The sequence below is a fragment of the Truncatella angustata genome, assembly GCF_020726525.1.
Source record: "Truncatella angustata strain MPI-SDFR-AT-0073 chromosome Unknown BKA67scaffold_8, whole genome shotgun sequence".
In the NCBI taxonomy this organism is placed as follows: Eukaryota; Fungi; Ascomycota; class Sordariomycetes; order Amphisphaeriales; family Sporocadaceae; genus Truncatella; species Truncatella angustata.
Window position 1 is genome coordinate 815,906 of NW_025763388.1, and position 15,082 is coordinate 830,987.

The 15,082-nt window shown below is 48.8% G+C and overlaps 6 protein-coding genes across 6 annotated transcripts; 3 read left to right on the forward strand and 3 right to left on the reverse strand.

Moving 5' to 3' along the window:
• Positions 1-411: 411 nt before the first annotated feature.
• On the reverse strand, positions 412-1,560 carry BKA67DRAFT_539416 (uncharacterized protein; the record flags this gene model as incomplete). The annotated part of the gene is made up of 2 exons (XM_046100631.1): positions 412-1,339; positions 1,520-1,560. 2 exons carry the CDS (start codon positions 1,558-1,560, stop codon positions 412-414), a joined length of 969 nt encoding a protein of 322 aa, XP_045954070.1.
• A 269-nt stretch (positions 1,561-1,829) lies between these two features.
• BKA67DRAFT_594582 (AAT family amino acid transporter) lies at positions 1,830-3,749 on the reverse strand (the record flags this gene model as incomplete). The annotated part of the gene is made up of 3 exons (XM_046105062.1): positions 1,830-1,845; positions 2,088-3,385; positions 3,459-3,749. The coding sequence occupies 3 exons, from the start codon at positions 3,747-3,749 to the stop codon at positions 1,830-1,832; spliced, it is 1,605 nt and encodes a 534-aa protein (XP_045954071.1).
• A 962-nt stretch (positions 3,750-4,711) lies between these two features.
• On the forward strand, positions 4,712-8,451 carry BKA67DRAFT_523350 (uncharacterized protein; the record flags this gene model as incomplete). Its single annotated transcript, XM_046098455.1, has 5 exons — positions 4,712-6,769; positions 7,536-7,886; positions 7,975-8,010; positions 8,069-8,207; positions 8,264-8,451. Coding segments are annotated over 5 exons (2,772 nt in total), but the record flags the coding sequence as incomplete, so codon positions are not given.
• A 188-nt stretch (positions 8,452-8,639) lies between these two features.
• On the reverse strand, positions 8,640-10,461 carry BKA67DRAFT_577864 (Formamidopyrimidine-DNA glycosylase N-terminal domain-containing protein). The gene is made up of 2 exons (XM_046103662.1): positions 10,283-10,461; positions 8,640-10,225 (listed from the first exon to the last, which is right to left on the reverse strand). The coding sequence occupies exons 1-2, from the start codon at positions 10,299-10,301 to the stop codon at positions 9,015-9,017; spliced, it is 1,230 nt and encodes a 409-aa protein (XP_045954073.1). The 5' UTR covers positions 10,302-10,461; the 3' UTR covers positions 8,640-9,014.
• A 386-nt stretch (positions 10,462-10,847) lies between these two features.
• BKA67DRAFT_391273 (ribose-phosphate diphosphokinase) lies at positions 10,848-12,561 on the forward strand. Its single transcript, XM_046096619.1, has 4 exons — positions 10,848-11,179; positions 11,245-11,689; positions 11,807-12,020; positions 12,080-12,561. Exons 1-4 carry the CDS (start codon positions 10,960-10,962, stop codon positions 12,458-12,460), a joined length of 1,260 nt encoding a protein of 419 aa, XP_045954074.1. The 5' UTR covers positions 10,848-10,959; the 3' UTR covers positions 12,461-12,561.
• A 1,496-nt stretch (positions 12,562-14,057) lies between these two features.
• Positions 14,058-14,711, forward strand: BKA67DRAFT_391276 (uncharacterized protein). Its single transcript, XM_046096620.1, has one exon. The coding sequence runs from the start codon at positions 14,181-14,183 to the stop codon at positions 14,508-14,510; it is 330 nt and encodes a 109-aa protein (XP_045954075.1). The 5' UTR covers positions 14,058-14,180; the 3' UTR covers positions 14,511-14,711.
• The last annotated feature ends 371 nt before the right edge of the window (positions 14,712-15,082 follow it).

A 15,082-nucleotide genomic window follows, 5' to 3' on the forward strand; every position in this document is an offset into this window, starting at 1 on the left:
GTAGCACTAACTCAGAGTGTTTTCCCCGCGTTCCACTATACTTTGCCAAGCAACTAAAATCTGGGCATCAGAGACCGAAGAGCGCAGTAGGTTAGATACACTAACATTGGTCCACAACTTCGGCACTACTCGTGATATCGCAGCTCAATGCATGGATACGAGATGATAACGATGATACTACACGGTGTTGGTGGACCGAGTCGGGCCTTTTGTTATCGTTATCAACATTCGTCAGTCATGTACACGAGGAATTAAATCAGGCGTGAACTAAGAAATAGTGACACGCTATAGTAAATATGTTTACAACAACTACTTCACGCTTCTGCCCATCGTGATATGAGAATATGAGCAGCAACACTCCGATCAATTTAGTATGAGTGCTGCGATAGATTATCGCAATAGAAATCTTATCTACCTCTCAGTATATCCACCGTCAACCATGAGTGCAGTGCCAGTGACAAAAGAACTTCTTCCACCAGCAAGATAGACCACACCGTCAGCGATCTCCTGAGGTTTGCCCACTCGCATCATTGGTACAGCAGTCAAAACTCTCTCCTCCATTGCCTTGAAGACTCCAGGGTTTTTTGTGGTCAAGGGCGTTTCTGTATAACCAGGGCAGACTGCGTTGATTCGTAATCCCTCCTTTGCGTAGTCTTCAGATGCAGACCGCGTCAAGCCCAGTACACCAGCTTTCGACGCAGCATACGCCGTCGATAAAGGAATACCAGCAACTGACTGTATGGATCCGAAAAGCACGATCGAGCCCTTCTGAAGCGGGCGCCCGTCAATAGATGAAAGTATCGGCTCTTGCTTCAACATGATCTGCGCCGCGGCCTTGAGGATGATAAGAGATCCGGTGAGATTGATATCGAGAATGCGGTGCCAGTCGCTGAGATGAGCAAACGCCGCACCGCCTTCATGCTTCATCGCAATACCAGCAGCATTTGCAACATAATCTAGTCGACCGAATTCTTCTGCCACGGCCTTGACGGCTCTAGTCACCTGTGCCTCGCTAGACACGTCCACCTGGTGAACTATCACTTGGCACGGCTGCCCGTTGGAGTTGTACTGCTTCTCGTCGATTTCAGCCTTGACGGCCGCTAGTGCTTCGGTGTTGACATCGAAGAGAGCAATGCCCGCGGCTCCATCCTGAGCGAATGTGTTGGCGCATGCTCTGCCAATTCCAGACGCTGCGCCGGTCACCAGTGCAAAGCCGGGTACGTCCATTGCTGAAATACTTGGTAAGATTGACTCGCCTGCGTGGAAGACAACGAAGCCGAGATATTTGGCTGCTGAGAAGTTGTGGTCGTAATTAAAAAGTAAAAGAAATTTGGTGAACCTGATATGAATATTTAAGTGTATACGAATACTCCTGGTTAAGTATTTACACAGGCATGACTAGGACCGAGTATGCGACCCTCGTGGGCCTGTAGGCACATACTCGAGTGAAAGGGGTCTTCTGTATGCGCTATAGGAGTTGCTAGTCTGGACCCCATACGCTAGGTTAGGCCATACTTACCCTGGTGCTGGATTAGGAAAGTCTCCCGCCTGTGCAATCATCTGCTATTCAAGTACGTAAGATGCACTACGCTGACTGTTTCAATCACCACTTATCTCTACAGTCTGATTATGATACAGGTCTTGTCAATCAGTACGTCGAGGATGGGGTGAAACTATTGCCTAAATGGCCAATTAGGAGAGAACGAGGCAAACCTGGCTTGGCAGGTTAGTCAAGAATTTGAACAAGGCTCCAGCTTCGCCGACTTACACTGGGCCACACGTATCGCTTTAAAACGAACAAGGGTTTGAATGCATACGGCCAACGAGTATCACGATGTTTTGCGCCTTGGTATAGCAAAGCTAACTTGTTCTCTAGATTCTCCTACTCATTGTTTTGTCCTCCGAAGAATGACACAACATTGTGCTATACCATAATGAACATGATGTTTAAGGGGTGTTGCAGCACTTTCCTGCGGTATTCTCACTTGTGGACCGCCCTTTATGCTTTGCGCATCATGCAACGCTTCAAAGACCGCAAGATCCCTGTTTTTCCCGATGAAGTCGCCTCTTTTTCTTCTTCTTGAAACAGTTGGGCGTCGGCCTCAACAATAGTCAAACCGGTGACCAGGTCCACGGCTCGGGGGCTGTACATCCACGAATCGTGTCTCCCAGAGGTGAATTTGTGTCTTAGCCAGATGAGCAAGAAAATCGGAATTCCCACATAGGCCGAAAAGAATCCGGGCGTTGACCAGTTCCCGGGGAAGAATACAGTGAAACCATTCAATAGACATAGAACGGTGAAAAGAATCATACAGATCCAAGCTGCCCACGGCTGGATTGGTGATCTGTAGGGAGATGTTATTCCTTGCGCCTCACAAGCCTTGCGGAACCTAACGATGGTAACGCAGCAGATGATCCAAGAAGTATATCCAGCAGTATTGGTGAGATTTATAAACCAATTGAACACCACGCCCGCTTCAGAATTGCAGACCATGTATGCGAGTGGTAGAAACAAACTGGCAGCCATGATGGAATTATACGGCACACCCCATCGATTACATCTTGCCAAAGTCTTGGGCGCATGTCCGGAAATGGCCAATGAGTAGATTGATCGGCTTGACATGTATAGATATGAACTTCCTGAGGACCAGGCACTTGTGAGGATACCTGCATTCACAACAGAAGGCAGAATTTCAATGCCTGCGTTGTGTATAGCGATAACCCATGGTGATGCGTTGGCATTGCCGGCGCCCGACACAAGTCCCGGCGAGTTCGACGCGCAGATGGCCCCGATGGCCAGCGCGCTCAAGACGTAGAAAAATATCAGACGGTAGAAAAACTGACGGGAAGCGATAGGAAGGTTCTTCTGCGGGTTGCGCATCTCGCCTGAAGTGACGATGATAAGTTCGGGGCCAAAGTAGAAAGAAAATCCAGACAGGATCCAGACACGGAGGAATGCGACAAACCGGCCGCCGGCACCGCCAACAATCGACTCGTTGACAGCACCGGGGTCGTACCAGTAGCGAAACCCGAGTCTTTCATGATCTGGCCCTCCCCCAAGCATAAGAACCAGCGACAGAATCAAGAGGCCTGTAATCATGGCGACTTTGATCCCAGCGAACCAGAACTCTGATTCCGCATATACTCGTACAGGGAAGATATTGAGAGCGATGACGACGGCCATGAGAACTGTGATCCAAACGGCAACATGGACACCGTGTGGCCAATAATCGATAATGATCGTGGCGGCCGTGAGTTCGTAAGCGGCAATGATACCGAAGGAATAGAAATATAGATAGCCTAGCGCGACACCTAATGACTTGGATACATAACGACCACAGTGCATCGACATAGTGGCACCGGAAATGGGCAAATGAGTGCCGACCTGGAAACACAATATTTAGTACGTGAGAAGAGTCCAGAGTGTTCTTCTCCGTGGGGTTTATCAGTACACTTACCTCAATGACAGCAGTAACAATGCCGTAGACCATTAGAGACATTACAATATAGGCGATCAGCAGGAGTGCTGGACCGCCAACAGCAAGAGCTTGACCAGAGGCGACGAAAAGACTAGTACCAATCGTACCACCGATCGCAATCATCTGTGCGTGGCGACTCTTGATTGCGCGTTTTGTACCTCCGGAGTCGATGACTTGTCCATTTGCACCACTCTGGATTTTGGTGATGTCCGCCGTTTTCTCGACGTCTTTCTCCCGGCTTTCGTAGCCAAGAACGTCGAGCGTAGCCATGATGAAAAATGTCACTTGGATACTTAAAACTATGTGTTGGTCGATCGATGTCAGTTATGATATAGATATGGCCCTGAAGGATTTCGTTGTGCTTGTGCTTGCAAAATGATTTATAGAGAGGATTCCCTTTACATTTATGGAGGTACATCCGGCGAGAATGCACTCCTTTTTATTTGTCTACTTATCTGACGCGTATACCTAGAGGCGCTCTTCGTTTCACAGCTATCTCCTGATACAGCCAAAACAAATGTTCGACATCTCAGCCAGGTGACTATCCCAAATCTCGCTATCATCCAGGCTCTCGCCCTGTACTATAAGATGCAGCTAAAACAATCTAATGATGGGGAATCTGGGGTAAGCGTTTTCATTACGTGTTCGTTTTCGTAGTTATCTTGATTAGCATTTCTTGACAAAGTCCCTCGGACCCGAAGACCAATTATATCCGGCGTCGGCAATTGACGCTATGAGGATATCTGAGAGAACGTGGCACTCCCCGTACCAGGTCGAGGTTGGGTGATTAGATCCGTTGTGCTGACGGTGGCCAGTTGTGGTGTGTGAACGCTTGGAAGTTGCATATGTTCTTGTAGATATGCTCCTGAGGCTATTTGAAAAGGGAAGTTTTCACCAGCGTCTAGGCTATCTGCGGTTAGCATGATGATTTTCTAGCTTGCCCAGGTGGGGAAAACTTTCCTATATTGTCTCCACCGGCCCAAGCTCTACTCCTCTTTAGAAGCACGTCGGCTGCACAAGCTGGAAACCATGCACTTGGGGCGACTATAATCAACAATGTAAGATCCCGGATATCTGGCAAGTGATGGCAGCGCCGGGAACCATTGCAACGCGATCATTTGGGGGCTGTGATACTGTGAGTGGGAAAGTGTGTACCGAAACACTGGTTACACTTTCTAAATAGATAGGGACAATTTCTGAGCGATGCTAACATGATCTCGGCTCCTTGTTAGTGCCGCAGTCGACGAGTTAAGTGTGATGAGACGCGACCTCTTTGCCATTTGTGTAGAACAGTAGGGTTGGTGTGTCGTGGGTACGGGAAGAACATCTTTTTCACTTCAGGAATAGGCGATGTCGACCGCGAAAGAGAAAGCGTCCGCTTTCGACGCCTGCTATTCACCGAGGTGGAGCGCAAAGAAATGAGCTCATCACTCACGGCAAGTGTTCCACCAAGGTTCGTTTCTAGGCAGATTTCCTGCCTTGACGTCGAATCTGAAGGTGCTACTCCTGATCAACACCTTGATCTTCAGCGCGGTCCATTCGGGGTCTTCAGAAGCAACACGTCATATGAGACTCAGTCCAGAATCGATTTTGTTTTGGACTGTAATCCCGATGTAGGATCGCTAGAAGTGCATGACGCTCTCGGTTATGCTCAAGAAATAGCACTTTACGACCACACGACAAATCTACAGTGGTCTCCTTCCTTGATGACTACCATTTTTGACAGTCCCATGCAGATGCTGCAGCCACAGAATCATAATCATACGGATATTTGCGGGCCGCTGGGGGCCAACGCAACGGGGCAAGGTTATCGCGAAACACTGCCCGCTCACAATATGCAAGCACAAGAAATGGGCCCCTACGGAAGCTCGCAGGCAGACTTGACCATGACTGAGCCGTTGCAAAACAATAGCTTAATAGCAGACATGTTGCGTGGCAGTTTCGATGAAAACACAGTCACTAGGGTAGTGCCTAGTGTCACGACTATGTCAACGCCCATGCCCGGAGACGCCGTGTTCTTGCTCAAACATTATACGTCGATCATAATCAATTTCCTGACCCCGTTTGGACATGCCAAGACTCCGTGGCATGTTTTGTTTATACCCCATGTCAAAAGCTGCCTCGCTGCTTTGACGATGGGCGAAGAACTTGGTCATGCTAGCCTTGCCATATTCTTCGGCACTCTCGCAATAAGTGCTTCAAGCTTAGACAAGCAAACACGGTCACAACCAAGCATGTGGCTCCAACAGGCAAAGACGTACGAGCGTAAAGCACGCGAGCATTGTCGCTTGATGTTGGACACGGCTTATTGTGTGCCCAAAGTGGCCAAGTATAAAACTATCTTAATGGCGTTATTGACTTTGGTGCACTTATATACTCTGAACGGCAGGCGAAAAAGTGTGGACTTCTACTTCGTCGAGGCTGAAAAGTTCATCAGAGTTCGCGGTCTTGGCCGCAGAAAATCGCGGAAGGTGCGTCTACTGCACCACTGTTATGCTTTCCAGCGGATGTTCTACGAAAGCCTATGTATTGGCAGACACACTCAGCATAGGCGTGAGGTCATGAAAGCGATCGAATCGAGCGGGTCCGGCGTACACAGTCGAGATAGCTTGACGTTCCATGCATCCCAGTGGCATAATTTGCCTCAGGCGATGCTGATGTCGAAGACCCAAGAAGAAGGAGAAAATGATCTTCACCTCGAGCATCCTGGCGTGTGGCCAGCGACGCTATATCCGGAGATATACGGCATCCCGGAGGTACTTGTCTGGCTACTATCTTGCATTATACGACTTGGAAATGAGAAGGAATCGGCAGGACAAGGCGCACAGTGTGGCAGTACTATCGCTGACTTCCTGCGGCGAGCAAAAGCTTTAGAATGGTGCATTAAACAGTACCAGGAGCAGAGCGATGATCTAGTAGCACAGCTTCCACAATCAGATGCAACAAAATTGGACAATCTGACGAACATCATAAACGCTTTAAAGAACGCGGTGGCAATTTACTTCTATCGCAGAGTCTACGACATTGACTCATCACTGCTGCAGCCACTGGTAGCAAGCGTATTTGAGTCTTTGACGAGAAATCAATCTATAGAGGTCGGGTCGGCTTGTGGCTCGCTGAGTCTTGTTTGGCCTGCATTCATCGCAGCATGCGAGGCGGAGGGCGACGCAATACGGGCAGCATTTACACAATGGTTTGAAGCCCGTGCGAAAGACAGTGGCTTAGACACTTTTGCTGTAACGATCGGGACTATTAAAACCGCCTGGAGAGCGAAGTCCTCGTCAAATGACGTGGGGGTATCTTGGATAGACATGGCTAGGGGCGCTATAGCTTGATGAATGATGAGTCCAAGCAAGCTCAACAAACAAAGAATGGGCTTGAAAATCGTAGCTTCGACGGAACGAAGAGCAGTTCACTCAAGGCGATTGGAGATGTAGTGCAAAGCAAGATATGTGTTCTTGTAGAGAGATTGTGCCCGCTCACTCACATGTTACAGGGAACGACTGAGGCTGAATAGATAATACTGTAAGAAATAATGTCCTCTGATTAAAGCTGGTTCCCATTACTCTCGCTCTTGGGGCGTTGCAATCGTTGTGATTGCTCAATGGATAACTAACAGAATCACACAAGATTTACGTGAAACAGCACTTATTCGTTACTCCATCAACGACATGCGATGTCCATTTTCCCGGTTGACACTCCGGTGATTGGAAGTGGAGAAGGGCTGACTTGCCTATTCGGACACAGCCGGTGTTCATATGGGGACCTCATGACCGCGTTAGGAATGACCCGCAATTGATAGGCTAACTTTATTACCGTTTAGTAATGCCGTCGTTCAGGCAGAGCACTGGGGTAATAGGCAAAGGCCACCAACTACAAGTTACTGTACAGACAAGACCAGCTCATCAACATCATTATCCCCTGCTCCTGCGGCTTTGATTATATCCAAAGACTGGACAATCAAAGTATCAAGGACGATGTCGTCATTCGAGGGTAAAGTTGTGTGTCTTTCGGCGCCCACAAGTCCTACTAATCACATCGCTAATAACACATCAGATCGCCATTACAGGTGCCGCCTCAGGCATGGGCCTCGCAACAGCTCAGCTGCTCGCCTCTCGCGGCGCAATCATATCTCTTGCTGATATAAACGAAGCCGCAGTGATCAAGGCAACAGCTTCACTAGAAAAGCCAGGTGTCAAGGATCACATCTACAGCATTGTTGATGTTCGAGACAGTAGCTCGGTCAACGATTGGATAGAAAGAACGGTACAGAATCTGGGCGGGTTGGATGGTGCGGTCAACATGGCCGGCATTATCAAGCATGCCAAGCCTGTAGCCGAGTCGACGGATGAGGACTGGGACTTCACTTTCTCGGTGAATACGAGGGGTGTTTTTGCTTGTCTCAGGGTACGAAAATTCGCATTACTCTGGCCACGATCGATATTTGTTATTCAGATGAGATGCATGGAACACGCTAACGCACAGTCTCGAGTAGGCTCAAATCAAGGCAATGAGTGCTGGTGGTAGCATTGTAAGCTTTAAATTCTGTGTGTACAATTTACAACTCGAGACTCCTGACAGGTACATAGGTTTCTGCTGCAAGTGTCTTTGGGCAGTTTGGGTCGCCAGGGAATGCAGCTTACTGCGCAAGCAAGGCAGCCGTAATTGCGCTCACGCGCACCGCCGCTAAAGAGAACCAAAACATCAGGATCAATTGCGTTTCCCCAGGTATATAGGATACACAATCTGACATGTTCGTGTTTGAAAGACTGATATCGATGTAGGCTCTGTGAGAACGCCGCTGTCGGAAGGAGAAAATCCTGAGGACGTGAAGCGCGGCCTTGCACACACGGCACAGAAGCGAAGAGCCGAACCGATTGAGGTTGCGCAAGTGATCACCTTTTTGCTCAGCGAAGAAGCTTCTTTTGTGACCGGTGCAGTGTATAATGTTGATGGTGGTTGGGTATGTTAGATATTAGTGAGACTTAGTCATTGGGATGAAAAATCTAACTGCATATTAAACATCAGCAGTAATGCCTAATGCATACCCTTCATAATTCCTAGTACTGGTATTGTGACTAATGCGTTGAGAGCGACCTAATTCCCGGCTGCAGTAAGTAACCAAGCATATAAACTCTAAGAATACCTACTCAGCAAGACGAGTGATACGATTTCTACACTTCTTACTTTCCTTCTTTCTTTCTTTTTTCTTTTTTCTTTTTTCTTTTGACAATTATAACAATATAGAAGCATAACTTGAGGAAAAATCAGTTCGACCAAAACAAGTATCGTACTGCATAATGATATGGGACAATGCGGATTTATAAGGGTTAGCAATTGACTGAGGTGGGCAATACCCTGTCGTGAAAAGTCTGAGACGTGTATTCATGCGTCATTTGTCAACAGACGTTTTGCCATTTTGAATGCCATGCAAGATATAGTCTTTATGCCTTAATATCTCTATAGTACATAGCAGACTCATCAGTACCAGTTGCCAGGGTTCAATACACATCCGCCGTGCATCACATCGCCAATTCAGACAGCTCTGCTACTCAACCTCCCCGACCTTCTCCTCCCAACTTCTGAAACTGAGTCTTCCGCTTTGGCACTGAGCTTGTTCTTGTCAGACCCTTCGTCCATGACTAAAGCCGGAGTCTGTTCCTTCTTTACAGGCTTGCTCTTCCTGGATTTCTTCGGTTCAGGCGCAAGAACTTGCCCTTGGTTGTCCTCTTCCTTCAGCACCTTTCGTTTGTTGATACTAGATTGCCTGGGAGCTGATTTGGTTTCCTCGGCTTCGTTCTTGCTTCCAAAGAACTTGCTCTCAAGATCCTCGCCTTTCACTTCGACCTCTTCTTTAGTGTCTGGGATCGTGGCTTTGCCAGTCTTCTTTTGACGACTCGGTGCGACGCAGCTCGTCCGTCCACCGACTGTGATGAACACAATCTTTTCGCCATTCGGCAGGGTGGTCGAATGATCTTTCTTACCCTTTCCCCATCGGTGGTTGAAGAGCCAATCGGGAGGAAATTGTTCAGAGTCACCAAGAAGTTCCACAGCTATGTCGCAGACATATCGAGTCGCCTTGTAGAGCTTTGCGATGTCCTCATCGCTGAAATCATCGCTGTACTGCTCCGGATGCAGTCTCGCCTGGTACATGATTTCATCACCAACCCAGTTGCCGATGCCGCTTATCACGGCCTGGTCCAATAGTAACGCTTTGATGGGCACATGTCTGCTCTTCATCTTTCGCCTGAGATATTCCTCGGTAAAGATGTCCTTGTCCACCACCGGATCAGGTCCATTTTCCTTCAGGGGCGAGTGTTTGCGAATGTCCTCCCCTGGGCAGTCTACCAGGCGAATGCGAGCAAATCGTCGGGAATCTACGAAAGCCACCTCGACTTTAGGATCGCTGTCTGTCTCTAGCAGGAATTTCCAATATTTGGGTGGCCATTGCTCCTTTTCGCCCTTGGTCCTTTCGGCATACCGTGTGTAGGCCGTCTGCTCGCCACGGATGTGCACCCAGCCCGTCATACCCAAGTGCATAACAGGATGTGGAGCCTTATCGAGCTGCAGCCAGAAGTACTTCCCCTGACTTCCGGCGCCTATGACCGTTTTGCCAGCGACAGCTTTCTCAAAGGCAGGACCACTGCAGCCAACTTTGCCAAATATATTGGCATCATCTGGTGCGGTGACTTTCTTGACGACCTTACCAACAAGGTGTTGGCGTAGGTAGTGTGTTACTCGTGCGACTTGATGCCATGTCAGCTGAGATATGGTTGGTGGCGCCCGGGCGCGTCACGTCTTACCTTCAGCAATCTCCGGCATGGTGGAAAGATCCAACAATTCCAGTGCGCGACAAGAAACGATAAGCCAGACGCGCTTCAGGGTTTCCTGAAGAAGTTCGAGATCTGTTCTGATTTTGGCAATGCCTCAAAATTTGCACGCTGCAAAATAATATTCAGCATGTTATGTCATCGAGTTTAAGTGGCCTCAGGCGCGCCCTTCATTGACGCAACCAAGGGAACGCCCGGGCCCAATGGAGCTTGTTCCAATGGCCAGCACTAGGTTACTTTGGTACAGCCTGGGAGCCTCCCGTGCCCCATTGAAGAACCCACTGTAAGTGGATGTCTCACTCCCTGATCCCCGTTCCTGCCCCGCAGGTTTCCTTCGGGCCTCCACAACTTCTCCATTTCCATCCTCATTTGGTTGTTGAGGTCCATGGTCACCATCGTATTCACAGTATACCCAGCATCTTCTGATTGGCTCTTCCGGGACCTATAAACTCGAGGTCCTTCTGTGTGTATTGGCCCTCCCTCGGCTAGTGCCTACCTGGTGCCCCATCCGATGACAATAATTACTACAGAGATAAGCACACTTACTAAGGCGGTTGGACTACCAAAGCTCTGGACTCAACTCGATACTGCTTCTCAGAACGGCGACATAATCGCTTTCTCACTCCTGGGCATACGACAAATAGGTCAATATGGTCAGAAACATTGTTGTGATTTCAGGCAATTCGCATCCACGTCTAGTAGACAACGTTTGCAGCCTCCTGGGGATAGCACCTGGGGACCGCATACTGAGTAAGTTTTCAGGCGGAGAGAGCAGATGCGAAATCCAAGATTCTGTGCGAGGGAAAGATGTATTCATCATACAATCCGGCGGAGGCGCCGTCAATGATCACATGATCGAGCTGTGTATAAGTAAGTAATATGTCTTGTCCATATCAGCCTTATGAAAAGCGTCTAATTGGACATCATGAAATTAGTGCTATCTGCATGCAAAACTGGTTCAGCAAAGAGGGTGACGGCAATCATGCCACTGTTCCCCTACTCTCGCCAGCCAGACTTGCCATACCGCAAGGCGGGAGCTCCTCTGTCTAAACCTGCGGCCGATATACCAAAGGACAAGTACACCTTCGAGAGCGTACCGCCTACACCAGGCCCAGGTACAGCGAGAAGTCTAGGTCTAAATCATGGCTCGGATCTGCATAGAATGCTCAGCAAAGCATCGGCGTCACTGTCGAGCGACAGGCGAACACACAGATCCCACTCGAACTCGGTTACCTCTCAACCAGGGTCTTTCACGAAGCACGACTACGAAAACAACCCAGCCTCTGACGTAGTGTTCGAAGCTAAGCCTGGTTACAAACGCTGGGTCGCTCAGGCAGGAACCCTCGTAGCCGATCTCCTTACTTGTGCGGGGGCTGACCAGTACGTATATTTGCTCTTTGCTTACAGTTGCGACGCAACAAGTGCTGCCATGTCGTGACTCATCAAACCTTTTGGACCGTGCTAGGTTAGTGAATATCCTAGTTAACGAATTTCTAGTGTGGTCGCTCTGGACTTGCACGACCCTCAATATCAAGGGTTCTTCGACATACCAATGGACAACTTGTATGCTCGGCCACTCCTCACTCAATACATTCAACGGAACATCCCAAATTACAAGGAAGCAATCATTGTTAGTCCTGATGCGGGAGGGGCTAAGCGCGCAACAATCATAGCCGATTCCTTGGGCATGGAATTTGCCCTGATTCACAAGGTAATCAACACCCGTACGATATCATCGCACCAGGGGTTCCACTACTGACGCTTGAACAGGAACGACGTCCCACCAAGATCACTGATCGCCAGAACGCAACCATGATGCTCGTGGGATCAGTGGCCAACCGTGTGTGCATTCTGATTGATGACTTGGCAGACACGGCCAACACTATTACACGCGCAGCGAAGCTGGTGCGGCGCGAAGGCGCTACATCCGTGTATGCGTTGCTTTCTCATGGCGTCTTTAGCGGTGATGCCCTCCACCGCATCAATGCGTCCGCTATTGACAAGATTGTCGTAACCAATTCGGTGCCTCAGGAGGAAAACAGGGCCATTTGTCCCAAGATTGAAGTTCTAGACATTGCCCCCATGTTTGCAGAAGTCATCCGACGCATTCACCACGGCGAGAGTCTCAGTAGTCTGTTTCACTTTGCCTAATACTCTTTATTACAGCCAATAGAGATACGCTACAGATGGATGTCACTGGGACAGATTGATTGGCCCTGTCGGACATACATGCGTTTCTGCATATAGCCGCCAAGTCTTCCACTACCAAGGAAAACGGACAGAAAGCTTATTTGAGTGACACCGGACGAAAGGTAGCCCTCTATTCACCAAAACGGGGTTTGTACAGATAGAATGACCCGCCTCAACGAGCAAGGAGTCGGGGACATCTCGGGGAACATCTCGAGAGAATGCACAATTATACTCGAATCTCGCATGATCGAAAGCATACCCGTCGTGTGTATCTTTTGCTTTGTTGTAGGGCTCCAAAAAGCTTCACCGGCGCGTGATTGGTTCCAGCACAGTGTATGCTTGTGATTATGTGGGTGACAACGGGCCATGTCCCTGGCCGAAATAAGCCACAACGTCCCCGGTATCTGTGTGAAATACCTGGCGCGCATATGTGGTAGGATTTGACTCTTGGAAAAACAAAGCATCGATTGATGAAGATTGCAGTGGTGACACAGCTGAGCACATGGCGAGCATGGATACAGGGGGTTGCGCTGCGTCAGGTAGTCTGTACGGACTTAAGCAGGGATGCGAAGCTCCAGTATGGTTGATCGAACATCTCGACAGATGAGTTGCACACCTGAACACTACTCGATCGAACGGCCGTGTATTTGTTGGCTTGATGTCCGTCAGCACCCGTGGCTGTCTATGCCGCAATAAGGAAAACAAATATCCGTTGTGCGAGCCCGTATTAGAAATGTTCCAAGCGGTGAGCAAACGTATATTTGCTTCAGCCGTTGCGGTATGGCAAGACCAAAGTCTTTGAGACAGGCACGATACGAATCAAGCCATTGCCGCTCGGCTCTTAGAGCTTAAAAAGAAAGTTCAACATTGAAAGTGCTTAGTATTGAACGGTTTTAGCTCGCGCACCTCGTGAACCCTTTCTGCGTCCTTCTGCGAGCATGTTCTATCCAGGGTTGCCGAAAGAGGCAATCCTCTCTCGGGTGGATTTTGTTCTCTGATTGGACCATTGCAGACGAAGCTACACCATAATAGCGTAGGATCGTGAACGCTGGGCGCAGTGGAAGGACTTTCATGTTGTGAACATTACCCCGAGCTGCGTCGAAGCCTCGCTGCGAGCACATGCGCTGTGACGACTGATCTTGCTTGATGATTGCCATTGCAGCAATGCGGGAGCGCGAAACATCCCCAGATCAGGTCAAGCTCAACCGATCTTGCCGAGCTTTTCTGCAGGCATAGGTTGAGCCTGCCTGTCTTCCCGACCCCGACCTCTCCAGAGCCCCAACCGTGGTGGGTTGGTTTCGAGGTTTTAAGTCCCCTGTAAAGTCCAGGGCCCACTGCCACCCGCTGCGCTGGGATGGATGTTCCTGCCATCACGGTGTGCCGTGAGATCAGAAAGAAACGAGGCGCGTCATCAATGGCTCGTGAGTGAGACATATCCCGCTGTCACGAAGCAATACATGCAATGCTGAAGTTGCAAAAATAGCGCAAGTAGCTTACCTGAAGTTGCAAATGGGTTGATGCCAACAACACCTTTGAATCTGCAGCTAGCATACCGGTTGAGATTTGATGACATGTAACGGCGTTGGCCCCAAAATGACAATGTATTTGACCCTCCATTGGCTTTTTTTCGCAAGCCTTTTGATAGGGCCTTGGATACTTTGTCATCGCAAGTACTTGCACAATGCATGCTGCAAGCGCCTTGGCTCAGAGCTCGGTACTTTTCCAACTTTGCCAGCATTGCTTAGTCGCCGAATTGACTTACCTGGAGTCGTTCCCCGAGGAATTTGCCCAGGAGATCAATCTGAACACGAATTTTCATGTAAAGAAATTGCCTATTCCTCGGCTCTTCGCATCGTATCTGCCACCTTTTGCTGAAATATTTCAATGGCGGTTTATGAGTGCTGAGGCACCTAGGCAATACTTTGTGCGTATCCAAGTGCTGATGTTTAGTGGTTGTATTATTTTCTTTCTTGCTCACCGGTTTACACAAATCCCTGCGAAAATCATCTAGCTATGGCTTCAGACTGGTTGCAGTAAAGCCGCCAAACATGCGAAGTTGATAGATCCAATACCAGATGGGGGTGCCAACCTTGACTTCAAGTCCCTGGCCATGCCAGATCGGCCGGGTCTGCTGTAAAAGAGGGTAGTATTTATGTTTAGTTTGTATGCAAGGTTTGGGGGTTCATTCAAATTGAGTGTGTGTGTGTGTGGGGGGGGGGGGGGGGGGGGGGCCAGTATGGAGATCATTGAGAAATACGGATATGTTTGCAGAGCTGAATCAATCATGATGTCGCGAGAAGAACGCACAGATGTTGCATTGTACTCGAATGTGAAGTGATTGATGTTCTCGAAGAAAATGTAGAAAATTTAGACTTTATTTTTATTTTTAGCGCTGATCTTGTACGACCAAGTTGGTACTTTGATGACTCAGAATGCGCATTACCTGCAACAAGCCCTTTATGAGACGTTTGTCTCAGTCGTGTACCTTGATTTCACATATTTTGCACAAATCTTTAATATAAACGTTAGACCCGACAGAGAGGTTCAGAGGCCAGAAATGGGATATTTTGCGACTGCCCAGCT

Bases quoted from the DNA above. Each gene is read 5' to 3' on its own strand.
- BKA67DRAFT_391273 (XM_046096619.1), top strand. From the start codon at position 10,960: ATGGTCAGAAACATTGTTGTGATTTCAGGCAATTCGCATCCACGTCTA. The intron at 11,690-11,806 runs GTACGTATATTT...ACGAATTTCTAG, and splicing joins ACTTGTGCGGGGGCTGACCA to TGTGGTCGCTCTGGACTTGC. The intron at 12,021-12,079 runs GTAATCAACACC...ACGCTTGAACAG, and splicing joins AATTTGCCCTGATTCACAAG to GAACGACGTCCCACCAAGAT.
- BKA67DRAFT_391276 (XM_046096620.1), top strand. From the start codon at position 14,181: ATGCATGCTGCAAGCGCCTTGGCTCAGAGCTCGGTACTTTTCCAACTT.